Below are 20,555 nucleotides of genomic sequence, written 5' to 3'. Positions count from 1 at the left end.
CCGGTCCCGCGCGCGCTCCGCCTCCTCCGAAGGGCGACGACGGCGCGCCTGGCTGGCTGGCTGGCTGGCTGGCTGCAAGGGCGCCGCTCTCAGTCGCCAAGCAGCTTCGGAGAACACCAGGCTCCTCGCTGCCGCCCTCCTGCCTCCAAGGGGAGCCGGGGGGGGGGGGGCCTCTCTTGCTTTAGCCTCGGGAAAAGGGCAAGCCTGGGCTCTGGAGAAGGAAGCGTCCGCGAGCTCCAAGCGAAAGGCCACAGGCGCTCGGCTGGACGTAAAAGGCAAATTGCTTGGAGCCTTCCAAGGCCGTGGCGGCGCCTTTCAGCCTCCACCCGAACCTTGGCTAACTCTGAAGGGCTCGTGGGTGCGCAGGAAGAAGGCCCAGGGGAAAGGCTAGCGGGATGCGCCTGGCGACAGCCCTCCTTGCATAGCTGCTCGGGACATCATAGCTACCCGCTGCTTGGCTACTAGTCACGATGGCTCTAATACTCCTAAGGCTGTAATGTTTCTGAATGCTTCTTGCTGGAAACCGCAGGAGGAGAGAGTGACTTTGTGCTGGGGTTTCCAAGAAGGCGGCATCTTGGTGGCCCCTGCCAGAACAGAATCCTGGACTAGATGGGCCACTGGTCTCATCCAGCTGGCTTCTTTAATATTATGTTCACTGTCTGCACAACTCACTTCCTAGTGAACATGCATAAGGTCAGGCTCCGTGGTAACAGCTACAATTCCCTCTTGACATTTAATTCTGTTGAATTTATTTTACTGTATTTTATTTTATATATTGTAGATTTTTAGTATATTTAGTTTTTGCTTATAAACGTTCTAAAGCAGAGGTTAGCAACCTTTTTCAGCCCTCAGACCATGTGGTGGGCCGTGCTATATTTTTGAAAAAAAAATATGAACAAATTCCTATGCCCTACAAATAACCCAGAGATGCATTTTAAATAAAAGGACACATTCTACTCATGTAAAAACACACTGATTCCAGGATCATCCATGGGCTGGATTTAGAAAGTGATTGGGCCGCATCCGGCCCCTAGGCCTTAGGTTGCCTACCCCTGTTCTAAAGAAACAAGGCACTGAGTGAGCAGGGGTTGGGCTAGTCTTGTTTTGGGAGTAACTCCCTTTGAACTCAGTAAGGCGGACTCCCAAATAAACATGAGGCAAGGCCTTGTGGACTTTCCCAGGAAAGGGCCCGTTTCACCACTCTTTCACATTCTGATGCATGCAGAAGATTATGATGCAATAAAGAATTAGTCACTAACACCCCTGTTCTAAATATAGTGGGTGATGCCAAGTAAGTCATACCCAGAGAGTGACTTAGCTGGATATCCCCCGTCATAGGGAATTAGTGGATCTGGCTCCTAAGCTTAGGACTTCACAGCTCCATAGTCTGGTGGTGCAATAACTCAAGTGCATCTCATTCTAGGTGCACTCAGGTGGGCCATTTCCAAAAAGCAACAACTTAAGCAGTCAAGTTCTTCTTTATAGTGCCAAAAGAAAGGGGGATAAACAAATCCTGTTCACATGCATGCATCCATTATTATTTGACAGACTAGGACACTCGCACACTTACAGAGGCTGCAAAACCCCTCTCCTCAGAACTAAAAACAAATGCAAATTGTTAATGGGTTTTCCCAATACCCCCACCCACTGCAACAACACTGCTTTATTAAGATCTGGTACCTTTTCTACCCAGCACCAAATATGGGGTTACAATCTAAAATTCACCCCAGCAAGTGGGAAGATTGCAGTAGGATAAATGGCAAAACATGACTTATTATTTCAGTTACACAAACTTGGTGACCTCTTGGTCCTAAGCAGGGCACACCTTTGCCATGGAGCTTCCAAAGACGCCTGGTTTGAGTTGGGGCCTCAGCATCCGAGCAGCGCAGTGCAATAATGTTGTGCTGAAGCTCTCCAGTCATAGCCTGAGTGTTTTCTCTCACAAAGGCCTCCTCTGTTGCAAGGACACTGCTTCTCTCGGATCTGCAACTGCTGATCAGTACATAACCATGTCAGCTGCTTATATAAAGCACACCAGGCCAGATCCCGTGGCTGTAAACATCCCAGAAAAACTTAGCAGCAGAGACGTTTGCTTTCCTTAGCTGGGCAGTTTCCATTTGCTGTGCTGTTAGTACTACCAGTATTTCCCTCCCCGCCCCTCACACCAAAAGAAATACAGTATTTGGTTTTTTAAAATAATTTTATTTATAGTTTTCATTTATATAATTTCAATAGTTTAACAATAGTTGTAACATTTCAAACCTCGACTTCCTCCTCTTTCTGCAGTTCCTTAAATTTATTTTTATTTTATTTATTTTTATTATTTCCAGCATATTCTAAATTAACTTATTCTAAAATATTTGTTTTATTTTTTTAATTGGGCAGTATCCAATGTCACTCATACGAGACCCACGGATAGGCAAAGGCTGCTTTTTGCAATATCTGCATTTATTTACAGATTCCCCAATGGCTGGCATTAACATAGCAGACCCTGGATCTGTAGTCTCCCACTGGGAGAGGGGAGGGGGGAATTAAATCCAGTGGTTCAGGGATTGAGAGGAATCTCCTTAACAAAGGGAAGGTGCTTGGCCACACTGCCAGGGCCTTTAAGGCAATCCCTGGCACTGCTGCTGGGTCCCATTAAGGTAACAATCAGGAGTCACTTGTTGGCAGATGCCCTGCATTGACACCATCAAAAACCCATAAAAGCATAAGGTTCAATTAACTCTATATCTGCTGGTCTCCTCTACTGATCTCTCAAGGATGGAAGAACCCATCTTGTTATTCTTTGGATTCATGTTTTTAAAAAGACATGCTTACTGCTGCTTCTTAAAAACTGAACCACCTTGTGTGCCACCAGAGGCTATGTAACCCCCTCAGGCTTTGCATCAGTCTGGGAACTGTTCTGTGATTTTTATGACCAATCTCATGGTTGGCACATTCATACTAAATATGATTTTATCTAGCAACGTCTATGAACAGCTGATATATTTTGGTATAAACACTGTATGAACCGTGCATCCTACCATGGAACCTATTTTAGGCTATTCAGTCTTTGCAAAGCGTTTTTTAAATTTTACCTTGCATTTTTACCCCTTTTGTTTTTATGACTGTGTTTATGATTTAGTTTGATGTTTTGTTTGTTGCATTTGCAAATCTTATTTTTAAAAGTTTATAGACACACACACCAATTACAGGGACCTCTGAAAGGGCTTCCCGTTATTGCGGAGTGTCCTGAAACTTAATGAATTGCGACCTCAATTGTAAAAAACAAAAACCTTGCAAGACTTCCTGCGAACTTCCAGTGCCTCCCAAACCCCGACTGGGAAATTGCCCACCAGGATCCCTTAAAAGGTGCCAAGCTTCCGGGTGAGTGTCACAAGGCAGAAGCGAGCCAAGGGACTGACGCGCGTCTACCCGTCCTCTCCTTTCTTCTCCGCCTCCTTGCTCTCCAGTGGGCGATCGCTCGGTGGAGAGCTAGGACTACGATTCCCGGCTTGCCATGCGAGCTGCGCAGGCGCAGTGCTGCCGCCAGACAAGGAGGCTCCTCCCCACTCGGGCGGGCGGGGCGGGGCTTCGGCTCCCTCCCCCGTTGCCGGTCCCGGGAGGCGCCGCCGCCGCCTCCTCCTCCACCTCCTCGCTCGGTCCTCTGATCCCACCCAGCCTGCCAGCCATGGATTCGGACTCCTGCGCTTCCCCGCCGCCCCCCGAGGTGAGAAGAAGCCCCCCCTGCCCTCCCCCCAGTGATGGGGTACAAGGAGTCCCGCCCCCTCCCAACCCCCCCTACCGCATATATGCCCCCCTCCAGAAGCCCCACTTTCTCCTCTCTCCCCTCCATCTCAGTTTCGTCCCCCGCCCCCCGCTTTCTCTTCATCCTTCTCCAAGCCTTCTACCCGCCCCCAGCCCCAGTTCAGGACACCCCCATCCACCGCCCCCCCCCCCCGCGCAGAACTGGGTCTCCCGCTTGAGGTTGGATGTACGTGGGTGGGAGAGGGCGAAGGCGTGGCAGAGTTGAGGGGGTGTCCGGAGCTTCTTTTTTCTCCATTTAAATCTCACCCCCCCTCCTCCTCCAGCACACCTTTTCAAGCCTTCCTCGGCCACTGTTCTCCCCTCCCTTCTTTTAAGGGTGCGATCCTTCTCTGGTCCTTCATCAGCACCCTGGGGTGTGATTGCCCCCGCCGCCCAGGGCCGGTTGGGATCCGGCTTGCTGGGCAACCGGTTGCCCCCTCCCCATGCCTGACCCTCACTCCTAATCCCAACAAAGAAGCAGGTTCCCCTCCAGAAGAAACCTCCCCGCCCCCCCCCCTCCACCGGGCATTGCCCACTTATTGTGATGGCAGGGGGTGGGGAATGGGCAAAAGTCTGCAGTGTGGCGCGGCGCTTTAAGGGGGTGCTTGCAAAAGTGGGGGTCCCCTCCCCTGCAGCTCCTCAGCCAGTCACCCCTCCCTTTAGCAAAGTTTTTCTCAACGCCCCCCCCCCCGCTTTTCGCTCTCCGAGTGGCACCTCGCTGGCCCTGCCCTCTTCGAGTCCGTGGCTGACGCCCCTAGTGGTTACGCCCGCCTCTTCCTCCCTCCTTGCAGGATTTTTCTCCCGGATCCAAACGATGCCGCACGGTGGAGGACTTCAACAAGTTTTGCACATTCGTCTTGGCCTACGCGGGGTACATCCCCTACCCGCAAGAGGTATGGACGTCGGAATGCGGGGTGGAGGCTGCCTTCGGTGCAGCTGGATAATCGGGGCGGGAGGGGAAGGGGCGGGCTCTGCTCCCCAAGATGCGGCTACGCTGCTGTGCAAGAGTAGGTGTTCTTTTCCCCCAAAGGCTTTCTGGGATTCGGGGCCCTGGCAGACTCCGGTTCACTGGAGGGGGGGGGATTGTTTCCGGAGGGCAACGATCGGGGGAGCAAGCAGTGAGTCAGGGAAAGGTAATTTTTGTATGTGCGAGAATGCCTTTGCAAATGCTGCCTGGGGATTAGGATGCGTTTGTGGGATGAAGTGTCAGGAGGTGCTTTTTTGTTCTTGTGCAGATTGGCAGCCATTGCCAACCTCTTGCCGGCCTTTACCAACCTCCAGAAATTTTGGACTACAATTCCCATCAGCCCCCATGGGCCATCATGTAGTCATACTGATGGGAGTTGTGGTCCGAAACCCCTGGATAGCCCCATGTTGGCTACACCTGCATTGATAGGGAAGTGGGAAAGGCTGATCTACAGCTCTTCTGTTCTGTCCTGTCCACCCTGAATGTCCAAACGGACCAGCTGTAGTGTCAAAATGCAGGCAAAACAGTGGAGATTCCTGCATTGCAAGGGGCTGGACTAGATGGCCCTTGGAGGGATCCCTTCCAACTTTGCAGTTTTGTGAAATGGTACAGGTGCAATTTAAAACAATTGTTTGGGTGCTGGGCCCAGTTGCACCTTCCACTTAAAAGGCATGCAGCCTCTGTGAAACTGATTTCTCTTTCTGCAGGACGCTTCTGTGCGGAGCGCCCCCAGCCCCCCCAACAGCACCGGGGGCACCATCGACAGCGACAGTGGGGATGTGGGTGAAGCAGGGCTCCCCTCTGCCCTCTCCTTGTCCGGGAAAGCACAGAAGAGCTTCAGCCAGCTGTCACATCGGAAAGCTTACACCTCCCTCTACCAGTGGGCAAAGCCACAGGACTTCCTGCTGGGCAGGAAGAAAATGGGGCTCAGGAGGAAGAGGAAGCTGAAGCGGAGGGAGGTGCTGGGAGGGGAGGAGTCCTATGTGCAGGCGCCCACGAGCCCCTCTTCGGAAGGCGATGCCCACTCCTCCACGGGGCGCTGCTCGGCATGGGACTCAGACTCGCTCTCCAGTGCCTCGTGCCCGCCAGCGGCCCCACCAGAGGCTCCGCGCCTGGTTCAGACAGTGGGCAAGCGCACCATCATCCGGCAGGGGAAACAGGTGGTGTTCCGCGACGAGGACGGCAGTGCAGATGACGAGGACATCATGGTGGATTCAGGTATGGAGCAGAGAGGCTCTCAAACAAAGCACTGTCTTTCTGCATCAGGCGGAAGGTTAAAAGCAGGGGAGCCTTGAAAGCTGGATGGCATGTGCTGAGAGCTCCAGCCAAAACTTGCAGAAAACATCTGAAGGGCACTAGTGACTGCAATGCTGGTGGCACCACATGGGAGAGCTTTCTCGGTGGTGGCTCCCTTTACGTGGAACGCTTTGCCCTGTTCCCCTTTTGATTTGTGTTCTACTAGCAACCGAAAACTTTTAAAATGAGCTTTTTGATTCTCTTGCTGTTTCACGACCTGATTGCAAATATTGCCTTTTAACTACTTCAGTCATTAATGGCTGGCTCACTTCCGGCTTCATATTTGTAAAACCACAAGAGCAATACCCTTGTGGAGGGGGAAAGCAGGGGTATAATTTTAAATAAGAATGTGTATATATATACTGTATATATATATTAAAAGGTTAGTGTATTAACAGTCCATTATTGACAGAACTCTCACCGCTATTAAAAAAACCAAACCAGTATTTTGAAATCATTATTGCGGTGTGACCAGTTGATGGCAACGAATTCTCTTGCCACAACAGATGAACTCCTTGGAGAGCCTGTGGGGGCCCTGCAGTTATTGCTGCCCTCCATCATCAAAGCAGCGGCAAGGGATGATGGGAGTTATAGTCCAGAACAGCTGGAGAACTACAAAAGAGTAGCCAGGCCCTTTTCTGTGTCACCAGCAGCAAGAGTGTTGGGCTCACAAATAAGGCTTGCTCCTTGGAGGGAGCATCCACCTACAAACAGGCTTCCCAGGTAGATGAATGCGGTTGTATTTGAGGACTGGTGATGTATCTGATGAGGGTCTCTTACCTGGAACTTGTTTCTCTCTCTTCCTCCCTGCCGCACAGATGACGATTCCTGGGACCTTGTGACCTGTTTCTGCATGAAACCCTTTGCTGGGCGCCCCATGATCGAGTGCAACGAGTGCCACACCTGGATCCACCTCTCCTGCGCAAAGATCCGCAAGTCCAACGTCCCAGAGATCTACGTCTGCCAGAAGTGTCGGGACTCTAAGTTCGACATCCGCCGCTCCAGCCGCTCCCGGATGGGGTCGCGCCGACACTTCCTGGATTAGCAGGGTGGAATTTTTTCCCCTAGCGCGTTTGAAACAAGCAGACTTGTCATGTGAAACATGAGACTCTGGTTGGTGGGGGACAAACCCAGCCACAAGCAGGGAACATCCTCTCTGTGATGAAGGGAAGCGTCTCGAGGCACCCTCAAGGGCCTAAATCGCCACTGGAGAAGGACTCGATTCCGTGCCCCAAAGCAAATCGAGGAAAAAGGGCATCATTAGGATGATAAGAGGAAGTGGGGAGGCTGCCTGGTGTGCACCTCACTTTCCTTTCTTTCTGTTGTCCCAGGTATGAAAGTGTGGCAGGACGAACTGCCTGATAGGTGCTGAGTGACTCCACCATCAGGGAAGAGGATGCAGCAGTTTGACAGCTGGAGATGCCAGCAGCTGTTGCACCTCCACAGCACAGCAGCAGCAGCAGCAGGTCTAGGATCTCTCTTAAGGGTTGTGTGAAAAAGGGTCGCCTTCCCCATCCAGTGGAGAGCCAATCCGAGGTCGCCTCAAAGTGATACAGCCCGTGGCTGCTGCTTTAAAAGCCACCGTCAGTGGAGGAAGCCATCTGCTTGTGCAGGCAGGGAGAGGGAAGGGCAGCCATTTCTCTCCCTTTGAAGGATGGGCTCAATTCCTACTCTGAGGGGCTCCTCCTTCTCTCAGGTCCAGGATGGGCTTCCCTTCACATTGGCTGGCTCTGTGTTTGTAAGGTGGGAAGCATGTAAAACGCTTCTTCTGAGCTGTTGGGGGTGGTAAGTCTTGGCCCCAGGGGGTGCTTCTATGCATTCAGCACAGAAGAGTCTTGCAAGCTGGGAAATGGGCGCAGAGATCTCAGGTTTAACAAGCCCAGTGGATTCCTGCCACCAGAGAGCTGATGCCTCCTTTGCAGGGACCAAATTGGCTTATTGCACAGATGTGAATCCTTAAGTGGATTCTCCCTTTGCATCGCTCCAAGCTGTCGACAGCGAGGAAATGTAGTTTTTGTGGGGAAGGAAGAGCAGCAGGCTCGACGGTGTGAGCAGCGCACCAAGACAGTTGTCTTACCCGAGTCTCAGCGTGGACAAGTATTCCTTTGGGCACCTAATGTGCGATGACCTAGGCTCTCATATGGTGGACTTGTGTTACAAGTGGTAATGGATGGGGGATTGAAACTCCTTAAGTCATTTACCCAGTTGGTTTGGTAGGGTTCCCATACTGCATTCTTCTGCCATGACTTTGTCCATTTATTAGAAGCAAGTATGAAGAACTTGATTCCTCTACACAACAGGGTCTGCTTTCCCTCAGGCTCCCCCATTTGCCAAAGACAGTTCTTCTACAGAATGCCCCAGGCTGATGCTGTGATCACTTGGCAGCTTCAGCTACCATCTTGGGTTTTTGTTTTTTAATAAAAATTCCTGCAGAGCAAGACAAATCAGTGTAGGACATCTTGCGGTGGAGGAAACAACCAAGGAAGAAGTTTCCTGTTGAGCAAGCTTTCACTTGTATTTTGGCATTGAGCTCTAGGACCCAGTTTCAACCATTCTGCAATCAGGTGGTGTCTAGCAAGCCCAGTTAATTGGATTTTTCAGCAGAAGAATAAACATCTTGCATGTCTGTGAGTTCATCTTTGTGCAATCTCAGTTTGAGAGCTTTATTTTTTTTAATTAAAATTATTTGTATTATTGGATGAGGCTCCTTGTGTCTTTCTAGAAAAGAAGTAAAATCTTTAAATGGTGCACGGGTGACCCGTTTCGCTGCTCAGTAAGAGTGGAGGCAAAATCACTGCAAAGCACTGGGAGAAGGAGCTGGGAGGTGATGGGGTGGTGGTGGCAGCTTGAACATAGATAGCATCCTTTGGGCATGACTTGTGTAATAAATGCGAAAAATGCACTTCCCTTTACTGGGGACGAGTGGTAGTTCAGTGGTAGAGCGCTTGCTTTGCATGTAGAAAGTCCTCAGTTCAATCCCTGGCATCTCAGGTAGGGCTGGGTGCAGACAACCCTGAGCAAGGTTCTGACTGGGCACACGGTTGCTTCTTATTTCTGAGTCTGGAGAAGCAATTCTGTGTCAACACCATTGAATTTATATTCATTTAGCCCACCCATTTTTCCACTACAATGCTCAAACCAGCAGAGAGCTTTGAATGCAGGCGATCAGGAATGTCTGGGGATCACGAACACCTTGTTGGCAAATGGGCTCCTGGACAAGATGCCCCCTTGGTCTAATCCTGCAACCAGGATCTCATTTTAGTGCTTAAGGCCCCAACTTTGGGGCTTCATCTCCAGTTACAAAAGGACTAGTCAGCCAAAGTCACAGCCATGGCTGATCAAGGTGCACCAACTGTCCGATGAAAGGATGCAACTTTGTAGGTTTAAATCTTTAGGGAGGGGTGTTTGGTCAGTGCCAGGAACAACCAATAGGAATCAGCCCCATTCCAAACATTGTTAATATTTCTGCTTGATTTTAATGTAATTACAGGCAGAGCTGTTGGGGGAAGAGGACAGTAGTCTCCACTCAGATCACACTTCAGCCTCCGAACTTCTAGTGGCCTGAGACGAGTCCCTATTGTTTTGGTATTTCCCTAACACACACACACTCCCTCTCACCCATATAAAGAATGATAATATCATCCCACCAGAGAGGGTTGTTGAGAAGGTAAGAGAATATGGGCGAAGTGAAACTGCTTTGCATCTGCAGAATGCCGGAAGTCCCCAATCTTGAGTTTCTTAAAAGCATTATTTGTAGCGAAGCCACTCTTGAGGTAATAACTCACCTTGCAGGCTCAGAAACCTCCAAAAAAGGGGCTTGGGAGTAAGGAGGCAGGGCGGGCAGAGACCCACCGCAGTTAGGTAAGAGAGGGTTCATCCCCAAGCCAAAGGGCAACATCCCCCACAGCTGCCACCTTTCTTGAGGTTGATGGGATGGGGGCACATGACTAAAGGATTCCCTTAGGTAACAGGCTCAATTTATGGGCATGACCATGAATGCGAATAGCTATTAAGTTAAGCTTGTCACCAAATTCAACTGAATTAAAGAGGGGGAGAGCACTGGTATGCCAGCTAAGAGCTATGAGCACCTGGAACATGAATGAGAAGAGCATCAAGCACCTGGGTGGCTCTTACAGCCACTTCCCCTCTAGTCTATGGGAGTGGAAGAAGCAGAGGAAATAGAAAATGCACACATTTCCAGACACCAACCATGGCTCCATCACCCTGATGGTGCCCTCTAGCTGCTGTTGGACTCCAACTCCCATCATCCCTTACCCCTGGCCATGCTGGCTGATGGGAGCTGAGAACCTGACAGCAGCTGGAAAGTAACAGGTTAGGGAAGACTGATCCCTTGTACAAAGCCCGTTGCAAGAAAGAATGACCGATTAAGTCACCAGAAAGCACTACATTTAGCCTCCCTGAAGGATCAGAGTAAGCATAGCTGGCTGTATCTTTTGCCTCCTTGCCTGTTGGGAGGCTTCTCTGTCCCTGCTTTAAGTAGCCAACAGTCCGGAGAAAATGGGTCTCTTTTATTGTCCTTATTTGTTACAGGAGAAACCAGAGGCTCTGTCCTCATCAGCGGCTCATGCACTTTGCAAAATTCCCAGTCACACGAGGCAGGGGCTTTGGAAAGCGGGGAAGGATTGAAAAGGAAGGGGTGCTAAGGCTGAGCTGGGTTCAAAAAGCAGAAGGTTCAAGTGGTTATTGTCAGTGTCAATTACCAGTGTTAATTCTAGCCCGATTCTGGTTCTTGAAAAGGCCAAGTGACAGATTTCTGAAACCAGAACTCACTGCGATCCAGGAATAAATACTATGACCATACAGTGTATTTTTCATTCCATCAGCTCTGAAGGAAGTTGGGATAACTGGCATGTGGAAAAATGAATGGGGCAGTCGGGTAGGGGTGTCAACATGAATAAGCATCTTTACTTGAAGGTACCAAGGGTTAACCCAAGGAGATGGATATTACTAGGCCAGAATTTGGTTCAATGGAAGATGCAAGAGAGAAATATTTGTCCAACAAAACAATTGAGGAGCAGCAACACCTAATTTCAAGAGGAAAAGGGGGCAGGAGGGATGTAACAGGCTTCATGGAATCAGTTATCATTTTACTTAGGGTAAGGGCTGAGGTGGGGACAGATTGGGGGCGGATATGATCTGGATACAAATGAGTGGGGTGAACCCAGTTATACAAACGAATAAAGTGGCGCAGGGGATGCACCACTCTGTCTGTGTGTGTTTCAGGAACCAGCAGTTACGACGAAAAGCTTGTTTTGGCATTCAACACCCCCAGGGATCCTGCATAAATGTCATCAAGGAAGGTGTCCCAAGGATTAACAGAGAGGCAACTCCAGCCTCCTCTCTTCGTGTCTGTAAAAGGAGCTCTACACTGCCACCAGGGACAAAGGGCCAAAAATGGGATTCCTGCAACCTCTCCGTTGCTTTCTTGCAGCACAAGAGCACCCCTGGTCTGCAGCAGGAGCAATCTTCCATCGAGAATGCTATTGCCTCTGATTTGGCACTCACTTGGGCCTCCCACTCCTATCTCCCCACCCTGCCTCCATCGGCACAACGCCTTTTGTGTACATCAAAACGCTTATGGCGACTTTTACTCCTTTTCTGGGCCAGCTTTTTGCTGTGCTTGGAACAAAGACAAGCTGACAGGAAACAGTTCCTCTTAGTGTATCATATTATATCAGCTGCTAGAGAGAGAGAGAGAGAGAGATGATGATGGACAGGAAGATTCAAACGTGTTAAAAGAAAGGCTTACAAATTTCCCAAAGTGCATTTTGATTTCGGAACGTGGATATGAGCACCGTGTTCTTTGCATTGCCAAACAGCTGCAAGGGTCTGTGCGGAGGAGGCCTGCATCCCCTCCACTTCCTACAAGAATAAAATTGACACCTCACCCGCCCCGCCTCCCCATTGCCCACCTGCCCAAGGCTCCCCCTGCTGAAGAGGACACTGGTTGCTGCAGGGGAAAGGGGGGCTCCTAGTCTGCAGCCCGCCCCCTTGTGTTGACAGGGGCAGGCTGGAAATGCTGGCCATCGTCAGCTGTGCCAGTCAAGCAACAGCCCCCAGCTGCAGGGTCTGGGTGCCACTGTCTCGTTAGAGCAGATTCCTCTCATTTTGTCCCACAATGTTACGTTGGGTGTCAAACCACCTTCTTCCGCGCCAATCAGGAAATAAGTTGCATCCCCACTCGTCTGAAGACGTCATCAAATCCAGGGAGGAAAGATGGTGCCATATCCGCTGGCTCCTGGGCACAGAACTCAGCACCTGCCCTCTTCCCCACCAGATTAGCTGTCCGCATCAATCCGGTGAGCTGTACGGGTAGCAAAAAAAGGGGTGGGTGGGGAGAGGAGAGACTGTTTTATAGAGGCTGAGGTCAAGGCAAACTTGCAAAAGAGCCACCACTGAGGGAGGTGTAAAGGCACTTTTTAAAATAAGCAGTGGGCAACAGTGGGTTCACCCCCAGGAGACCCACGTTGTGCTCCTCCCACCCCTGTAAAGTACCTCCTGCAAAATGGCAAAGGAGAGCAGGAAGCAGCCTGCCTCCAGCCCTACACAGCATGCCACCATCCACGGGGGAAACTGGCAGGGAGGCCCCCAATCCAAATCCTGACATGGAAATCAATTTTGCCGGCCATGGCTCTAAGCTATCATAGCTGCAAAGTTGGGGATTCTGAAAATCTGGGTTTACCCTGCCCTGCTGCAGCCGTGTACATAGGGGCATGAAGAAGCCTCCAGAGGCGCAGGGCAGGGCTGCCATTTCTTTAGGAGCCAGAAGCTGCTCCCCAAACCAGCAGGAGTCACACTGCATGGAGCTGGCCAGTCATCTCTGGGCACTCAGGAGGGCCTCATCCTGAAGATGTGCAATATTTCTGCTGCCTTGGGGACTAGAAGCTTCCTCTCTACTTTGTTGATTTTATCAACTTTAAATTATTATTAACTTTAATTTGCTACTCAAGCTATTACTTGTCCTCCACCAGCAGGCCCCACGGTGAGTTACAACAATTTCATTAAAAAAAAAGAGTTAAATCAGTCCCAGGAATATCTCCAGTGTCAAAGATCAAGGTACAAGAGGTGGGTCATTTGACAATGAAGTCAGGTTTAAGGGGTTCTCTGTGCGTCCTCACAGTCATGCTTAAATTGCTGGAGGAAAGTCTTGAGATTCATGCCTTGGCTCCATGCAATAGAGTGTGCTGTGGCCACAACCCTCTCAAACTCACAGCCTCTGTCAGCGGGCTGAAAGAACATGAAGGCAAAGGAGGCGGGAGTGAAATTTGGAGAGGTGTGTGTCGTCATCATCCCCCTCACCCCATGAGTCCTTGCAAATGCAATCTCCCATCCTCTGCCCATGTGGCAGCTCCTCAGTGGAAGGGCAATGGATGCCTTTACCAGGCCTGTAGAGGGGCTGGAAGCGGAAGCAGGAGACCAGGGCTTTGCTACTTACACTGCTTTGGTATCCGAAGGGCCTCGTTGTCGCCAGACATCACTTGATGCAGGACTCCTCGGAACTGGTAGAGGACTTTCAGGCTCTTATCTTCCCCGACACAAGGGTCGTAGAACCCAGGCAGGCCGGCCTGCAAGAGAGGAACAGTCACACGCTGAGTCAAGGAGAAGGGCGGTTATAGAGATCTGATCATTAAGTGACTGGTTGGGCCCATCTTGAAACCTCCTGCCATTGGAAAACTCTGGATGGAAAAGTTTAACGCTCGGATATGGCCCCCAGCTTTGAATGATAAATTGACTCAGGAATGCAAGAGGTCCAGGGAGAAACACATGAAGGCAACTTTGCAGCAGTCTGGTGCCAGTTTATCTCTTCTAGAAACCTTAACAATAGATCAATTTTACTGCCATTTAATCACCTAATCATCTAATTCCTTGAGTTCAGTTGATTCTTTTGATGCAGCTTAGTTGGCAGTTCTTCCTCTACTTGGTATTTGCTGTGTTTGGTGCTGTTTTTAACCCCTTTATGTTAAAAATTCCAATAAAAATGTGATTACAAAAAAAGGAAGAGATGATGATGGTTGTGCAGAAGTATCCACAGTGTGTAAGGGCTAGTGCACTTGTGTGTGCGCACACACACACACCACAGAACCATTGTGAAGCTTGGCTTCTGTACCCTACTGGAAGTCCAACCAAAGGTTTACAAATCTCACCTCGTGATCACACGGTTTGGGCTCACAACCACCCCAACGTGCCCTCAGGAATGGAACAGGTGAGTTGTGTGGGCTAATCTGCTTCCCCACCTCCCTGCACACTGGCCTCCTCCTTACCTTGGATGCTTCTGTAAGGATGAGCTTGGAGTCTTTCACCAGGCACTGCAAGGGCACAGTCACATCTATAACCTTCACCTTCTCGTTCCTCCTGCTCTGGTCATTGACGAATTTCCCGTACCAGGCATTCACTACAATCAGGCCTGCATTGTTAACGAGAAGAAGCTGTTGGCGCAGAGGACACTTTCAGGAAACAGGGGAGCACCCCCCTCCCTCCAGGCAAGTAGAGAGAGAGAAAAAGAGAGGTCTGCCCAGGCCTCTCACTACATAAAATCAAAACAGATGAGCACACAAATCCCTCCACTGGGATAGAGGCTCCCCTTTTGAGATGCCATATATTCTTCCACTTTAGAGGCTAGGACCTTGATTTATTTTTTAAAGAACTACTGAGGTTCTTGGGTTCCTGATTTCTGCAACTAGTACCAAACCCTGAGCTAGCACAGTACAATAATAGGAGGTGCCTTACACTGAGCAAGCTCAAGCTCAACTTCATCCATGCCAATGGGAATAGGCTCTCCAGGCATTCAGACACTGGTCTTTTTTCTGGTCCTACCCCAGAGATGTCAAAGTATGAACCTGAGACCTTCTGCATGCAAAGCAGGTGCTTCACCACAGACCTACGGCTCACCCGCCACCCACATGGGATGGATATGCCCTTGCAGATAAACTAGAACCAATTGGGCATTCCAGAATCATTAAAGCAAATGTTCTGGGGCACAACCTCTTCCCACTTAGTGTTTCCTGTTCCAATAAGAGCAGTAAGCAACACAGTAGCATTTACGAACCCAAACAGAAGTGTGCAACCACCTCAAATGCCTGCAGGGCAGACTTGGGTGGAAGAAAAGGGAAATCAGCACTCCTTACCCATCCTGGCTTCTTCGGCCTCAATAATTCTCCGGACAGATTCCTGCATCAGCCGCACCTAAGCAAGGGGACAGACCAGGATTCGGCATCAGAAGAAGGCTTATTTATTGTGTTTGCAAATATTCTTAAAGGGAAAAAGGAGGAGGAGGCCTTTATAGGGACTGCACTTGTGTAAAACCAACATGTGAGCCAGGAATGGGCTAAGCTCTGCCTCTTCCATCACAGGAGGCTGCAGAAGGTTGCCCTCCAACTCATGGAAAGCAACAGGGATGGCGGACCTTTGGGCATTTTGGCGTTGGTTTTGTGTGTGAGAACACCTGATAGGGGAGCCCCAAGAATGTGTTGCTCAGAGGCACAGAGGCGAAGTGGGAGCTGAAGCAGTAGGATAATCAAGCGCAAGACCCAACTCCTCTCTGGGAACCTCATAAAAACAAGACCGGAGGGAAGGGCCAAGGCTTGGGGGTGTCTTCTCCTTCAAAACACTACGCTACAAGGAGCATGAGGAGGGATAGGATGTCAGCAAGAGCAAGGCTTGCTCAGCAGCTGCAGAGGTTTTGCTGCCTACATGCTCCCAAGCATAACTTTGCAAGCACTAGAAACATGTTTCACAGAGAGAGGTGAATTTCTGCACTTGTGTGTGGAACTGCGTCACACTTGCAATTTCTCCAGGGTTGAAGGATGAGGTGTTCTCCAAAAAGCGGTGCCAGGTTCTCTCGCCTGCCTCTGATCTGGAAGGACTCCTTACCACATGCGATTGGAGCCTGTCATTGTAACTCAGCCAGGAGGGATGCACACTCTGCAGCCTGCCCAGAGGCACTTGGATCAATTCTCCCTGCACTCCTGAATGGATGCTGACACTGCCCAGAGGTGACCAGGCAAAGTCTCTCTCTCTCTCTCTCTCTCTCTCTCTTTCAGCCTCGATAATGAAGATTTGATGTAACAATAATTACATTAGCAAGGGCTAGATTTACTAGTGGCCTTGTGGATGCTTGTCATCAAGAGGCAGGGTCAAAATATCTGAAGTAAGTGAGAACCTTAGACGTTGAATGAGACCAAGGTGGAAACATCTAGCCCAGTACTGTGCATCTCATAAGACATCACTTGGAAGCGCACATACCAGGTGAAGGAGGCAAATGACAAATAAAAAGATGTCAGGTACTAAACCTGGAACAGGTAAAGCATATGATCTATGAGAGACATGGCCCCGGCCCCCAAAACTGGCTACAGTCACACTCTTGCACGTGTTCTATTTTTGAAAACACACACATACTCTCTCTCTCTCCAGTAAAGGCAGGCGATGAGGCAATTAAAACAGACTCAGTTACATAAAAACCTGATTAGAAACAAAATAAACCCAACGCTTTCAAAAATGAAGACACCCACCCACACTGTATTTTCAGTTGTCAGAGTGATTTTTGAAGGGAAGAAAAGCCCTTGAGATGAAGCCCAGATCAATTATTCCAAGGAGGAAGTGCACAGAGACCCCTAAATTATCCAGGAACGGGGAAGGAAGCAAGACTTGAGACTCACTGCAGCTTCTGCTTCCTGTTTCTTCTGGAAAGTGTCGCTAGCCGTGCTCTCCCGCTGCTTCTCCAATTCTCTAACGTTCGGACAGGGGAGAGGAAAGAAGAGGGTTTCATTGTAGTCTGGGCACCTGCCTCCCTTCCCACTTTCCCCCAACCAATTCCCTGAGAGAAGCAGCCATGCAGCACGAAGGCTGGGCCAGCTAGTGCATTAAAGATGGCAGAGAGACAGAACAACCTGACTCATGCAAGTCAAGCCCAGTGAAACGAGCAGGAACGCTGCTTACTTCTCTGCTGCTCTTGCAAGTATCAAGGGCCCCCAAAGCAGGAGGGCTTCCCAATGATGATGGATTGCATCTCATGTTAATTGGCAAGAGAAGGAAGGTGTCCTTTGGAAAGTTTTCTAGGCAAGTCACAGAAATACCCGCTTTGCAGCCCAGAGTCTGGCTCCTTCTTCTCGCTCCAAAAATCCCCCCCACCCTCACAGGAGAGCTCTGTGGAAAAGAGCAGGAGGGTGTTCGCCCCACCCTCTGCCAAACCACCACCCCTGCTTCCCCCACAGTGGCCGGCCAGAAACTTCCAGAAGGACCACAAGCAGGCCTGGAATGCTACAAACCTCGCTTGCTGCCCCACCTCCGGCAGCTTGTTTCCAGAGATGTACTGCCTCTGATGTACATACTGGGCAGCCCTCTCCTCCATCACCAGCTGCCTTTGCTGTGCTGTGCCCTGCAGGTCAGTCCCACCTCTATCCTCCCCCAGTGAATGCTGGGAATGTTTTCGGGGCACTCACTTCTCCTTCTGCGCCCTCAGGTAGGGCCTGATGATGAGCCTGTGCATGGCAAAGTAGATGACGAGGGGCCCCGCCGTGGCATAGAAGACCGCGCTGGGCAGCAGCTGGTCCGTCAAGTGGATGGGGAAGAAGTAGGTCTGGCTGGCTCGGTTCAGCCTGAGATGCAGGGGAAAGAAGAGCAGTTAGCTGGCAAGGCAGGCCCAGAGAACCTGCAGGAGCCAATACACAAGGGGCCAGGGGAGGGAAAGAGAGAGTGTGCCTGACTCTCTGGTTCCTTGTCCTGCTCAATCATTTGCTGCCAGGTGGCAATGGGACTTTGGTGACCCTGGTGTGGCAAGGGGTGCCTTGAGCAGCGGGAGGCTCACAGCCAGAACTCTAGAGCAGGAAGAGGAGGGCCCCAAACCCGCTGGGGCCCACCTAGATGATACACTTCTGCCCAGACACACAAATTTAAGGCAATCCCTCCTCCATGTTTCATTACTCAAGGCTGCTGAGCTCTTTTAGCAAGGGGCGGGAAGAGAGCGAGAGACAGGCTCTGAAGTCCGATCACTGATCTTCCCGCTTTTCCCAGGCCGTTCTGCTGTGTTCTGGAGCCCTCTGCTGGCAAAACTGAAACATGCCAACCAGAATGATAGCGGCACACGTTGTGATCAGTGTCTCCAGCAGACACAGCTTTAACAGGTGTCTGGTTGTTAGACATACTGTGTTGCCCCGAAGGTGAACTTGCTTCAGAAGCTGTGCTGACACCATGTGAGTACTCAACATAACCCTACAATTCACTGGAAGTAGCTATAGCTCATATATGTTTACAAATGCCTGCTTTGATATCCTAACTGGCCTAGCTTTCATGGTACCCCTATCTGTGGGAACTGGGATGTTGGGCTCAGAGCCCAGAAGAGGAACCCTGTAATGTTCTGGGTGCCTACCACCTGCACTCCTGGTCAGTTGGCTGACATAAACTGCCTTAGTGTATAAACAATGTATGTGCTTTAGGCTAGGTGTAGACAGTCCATCATCGGACAAGCCACCTCCTTGCTGTGGAGGCTATTTGCTGTAGTGTCCATCCCACAGCAAAGGGGGGAACTGACAGGCTGCTTCTCATTGTAGGTCTATTTCTCCTCTTTAATAAGGCATTAGAACTGATCTTCCCTGGCACTTCTGCAAATCTTGAACTCCTAGAGCCCTCCTCTGGCTCTACGGCCTGGGTGCAGGTCAACACACAAACGTAGTGTGTTCATTCTGAACTACTAGTCCCTTGGAGGGGCAAGGGCCAGGGGCTTGAGGAGCTCACAGTGGGCATCGTGCTGAGAAGTGGGACTTGGCAAGGGGGCCCAGGCATGCCAACTCTTACATGCGGCTCAGTCCAGTGGCTTTCTATGAAGTCCCTTGGCAAGTACCAGCAGCAAAATGCAAGACCAGAGGCAGGAGGAGCTGCTCCCTAGAGCAACCTTCCCCAACCTGGTGCTGATGACTGCTGCTGTCCAGGGCAGCCAGAGCGCACCAGTCTGTGAAAAGCAGCCCCAGAACTCAGGCTGCCAACTCACTTGATTTTCAGAGAGACTCCCTGGGGTACACCCACACTGACGGTAGCTCCAAGGACGCTGTGCCGGGAGATTTTCCGCTCCGCCCCATATTCCACGATGGTCCCAAAGAAACCAGCTCTGAAACAAAAGCATTTGGGTAAGCAGAGGGACAGGCTCTGCCTCTTGGGATCACCGGATCTCATCTTCTGCATACCTTGCCAACTCACCCCCTTGCCTGATGGGTCTCCTTTCCCCTCCAGAAAGGAAGAGGCACTGAGGCAGCCCCTGGCATGCCTGCTACATTTGGTTTCCAGATGGTGAGCACTGCAGCTGCAGAAGGATGCCAGCCTCTTGCCCATGCATCCTCAAAGCAACCACTGCAAGAGGCTGACTCCCTTGCACAAACCCCTATGCCAAAAGCTGCCTCCTGCCTACTAGTTATACCTGCCAGGGGCAACCCTCTGGGCTGGGACTTACTTGAGAGATCCTTTCACTCGCGTCTGATCCTCGTCCTGAAACTTGTGCTGGTAACTGACCATCATGAAGGAGTGAGGGATGCCCAGCTGTGGCATGAGAGAAATGGGAAGGTCAGTCAACCCTCTTCCTTCCTTTGCTTCTGTCTCCCTCGCATTCACACACATATGCCAACACACTTCCTTTCCCTTGCCTACTGGTGGTAGATCCCAGATGGACAAAAGGGAGCCACTTCTCCATACTATGCCTAATTCATTCATGCAACTCACTGTCAAGAGACGCAGTCGTGGTTTAGGTAACTTTATAGGCAGACTGGTCCCTTTCATGCAGTAGGGTAGGGTTGTTCACAATAGCTATACATGGCCATGTTCAGAGACCACGCTGTGGAGCATGGCTCAGGTATAAACAGTTGGGTGGCCCACACAGATTCCTCGGGAGTGGATGAAGCCTCATCCTCCTCTTAATCCCCAGAGTCACAGGCCAGCCACTAGATCCAAAGAGGCGACTTATCAATTCAAGTTGCTCCACTTCAACTCAAAAGACTCCCTGAGTTGCCAGCACAGGTCACCCTCAAAGAGCAGACAGCCATTGCAAAGAACAGTTGAAGCCAAAGGAAGGAGGGCCACCCTACCTGAAACGCCATCGTGAAGTGGCTGGTTTTGGTGTCGCGGACGATGCTCGTATTCATTGCCGACTGAATGCCCCAGCGCCACTGCAAGTAGCCCATGGTGTTCTTGTCCAGGTTCCTTGCCAGGACGGTCGTTAGGCCCGGGCGGATCCCTCGGGAGGAGAACTGCAGTGCACAGTTTGTCGTGACGAAGCTGAGAACAGGGGGGTGGTAGGAAGAGGCTTAGAAGGAAAATCTTCTCAGTGAAACTGAAAGGTTTTCCCCTCTCCTGGGAAACTGCTGCTCTCCTTTAGGCAACTGCTGCTCAAGAGGAGCCTCTCTCCCCAGCTACACACTGCTCCCTAGCTATAGCCACATCCATTCCCTTTTTAAGGCCAGGAGAGCTTGAGGTGTGCAGCAGAGAAGTTATCCCAGCTTCA

The 20,555-nt window shown here is 50.6% G+C and overlaps 2 protein-coding genes across 2 annotated transcripts in view; one reads left to right on the top strand and one right to left on the bottom strand.

Moving 5' to 3' along the window:
* The first annotated feature begins 3,591 nt into the window (after positions 1 to 3,591).
* On the top strand, positions 3,592 to 8,747 carry PHF13 (PHD finger protein 13). The gene is made up of 4 exons (XM_081871262.1): positions 3,592 to 3,712; positions 4,581 to 4,682; positions 5,464 to 5,974; positions 6,871 to 8,747. The coding sequence occupies exons 1-4, from the start codon at positions 3,674 to 3,676 to the stop codon at positions 7,095 to 7,097; spliced, it is 879 nt and encodes a 292-aa protein (XP_081727388.1). The 5' UTR covers positions 3,592 to 3,673; the 3' UTR covers positions 7,098 to 8,747.
* Positions 8,748 to 10,563: 1,816 nt separating this feature from the next.
* The window catches only part of DNAJC11 (DnaJ heat shock protein family (Hsp40) member C11), a 54,165-nt gene continuing 44,173 nt past the window's right edge, over positions 10,564 to 20,555 (bottom strand). Inside the window, exons 8-16 of the mRNA XM_081871059.1 lie at positions 20,140 to 20,329; positions 19,512 to 19,597; positions 19,056 to 19,172; positions 17,512 to 17,667; positions 16,729 to 16,798; positions 15,199 to 15,256; positions 14,335 to 14,477; positions 13,509 to 13,638; positions 10,564 to 12,377 (exon numbers count right to left, since the gene is read on the bottom strand). Coding sequence (XP_081727185.1) covers positions 12,352 to 12,377; positions 13,509 to 13,638; positions 14,335 to 14,477; positions 15,199 to 15,256; positions 16,729 to 16,798; positions 17,512 to 17,667; positions 19,056 to 19,172; positions 19,512 to 19,597; positions 20,140 to 20,329 — 976 coding nt within the window. The 3' untranslated portion in view covers positions 10,564 to 12,351. The remainder of the gene's footprint in view (positions 12,378 to 13,508; positions 13,639 to 14,334; positions 14,478 to 15,198; positions 15,257 to 16,728; positions 16,799 to 17,511; positions 17,668 to 19,055; positions 19,173 to 19,511; positions 19,598 to 20,139; positions 20,330 to 20,555) is intronic.

Source organism: Podarcis erhardii, assembly GCF_964252035.2.
Source record: "Podarcis erhardii genome assembly, chromosome: 7".
Taxonomy (NCBI): Eukaryota; Metazoa; Chordata; class Lepidosauria; order Squamata; family Lacertidae; genus Podarcis; species Podarcis erhardii.
This window is presented reverse-complemented; position numbering and strand designations above follow the sequence as displayed.

Bases quoted from the DNA above. Each gene is read 5' to 3' on its own strand.
- PHF13 (XM_081871262.1), top strand. From the start codon at position 3,674: ATGGATTCGGACTCCTGCGCTTCCCCGCCGCCCCCCGAG. The intron at 3,713-4,580 runs GTGAGAAGAAGC...CCCTCCTTGCAG, and splicing joins CTTCCCCGCCGCCCCCCGAG to GATTTTTCTCCCGGATCCAA. The intron at 5,975-6,870 runs GTATGGAGCAGA...CCTGCCGCACAG, and splicing joins GGACATCATGGTGGATTCAG to ATGACGATTCCTGGGACCTT.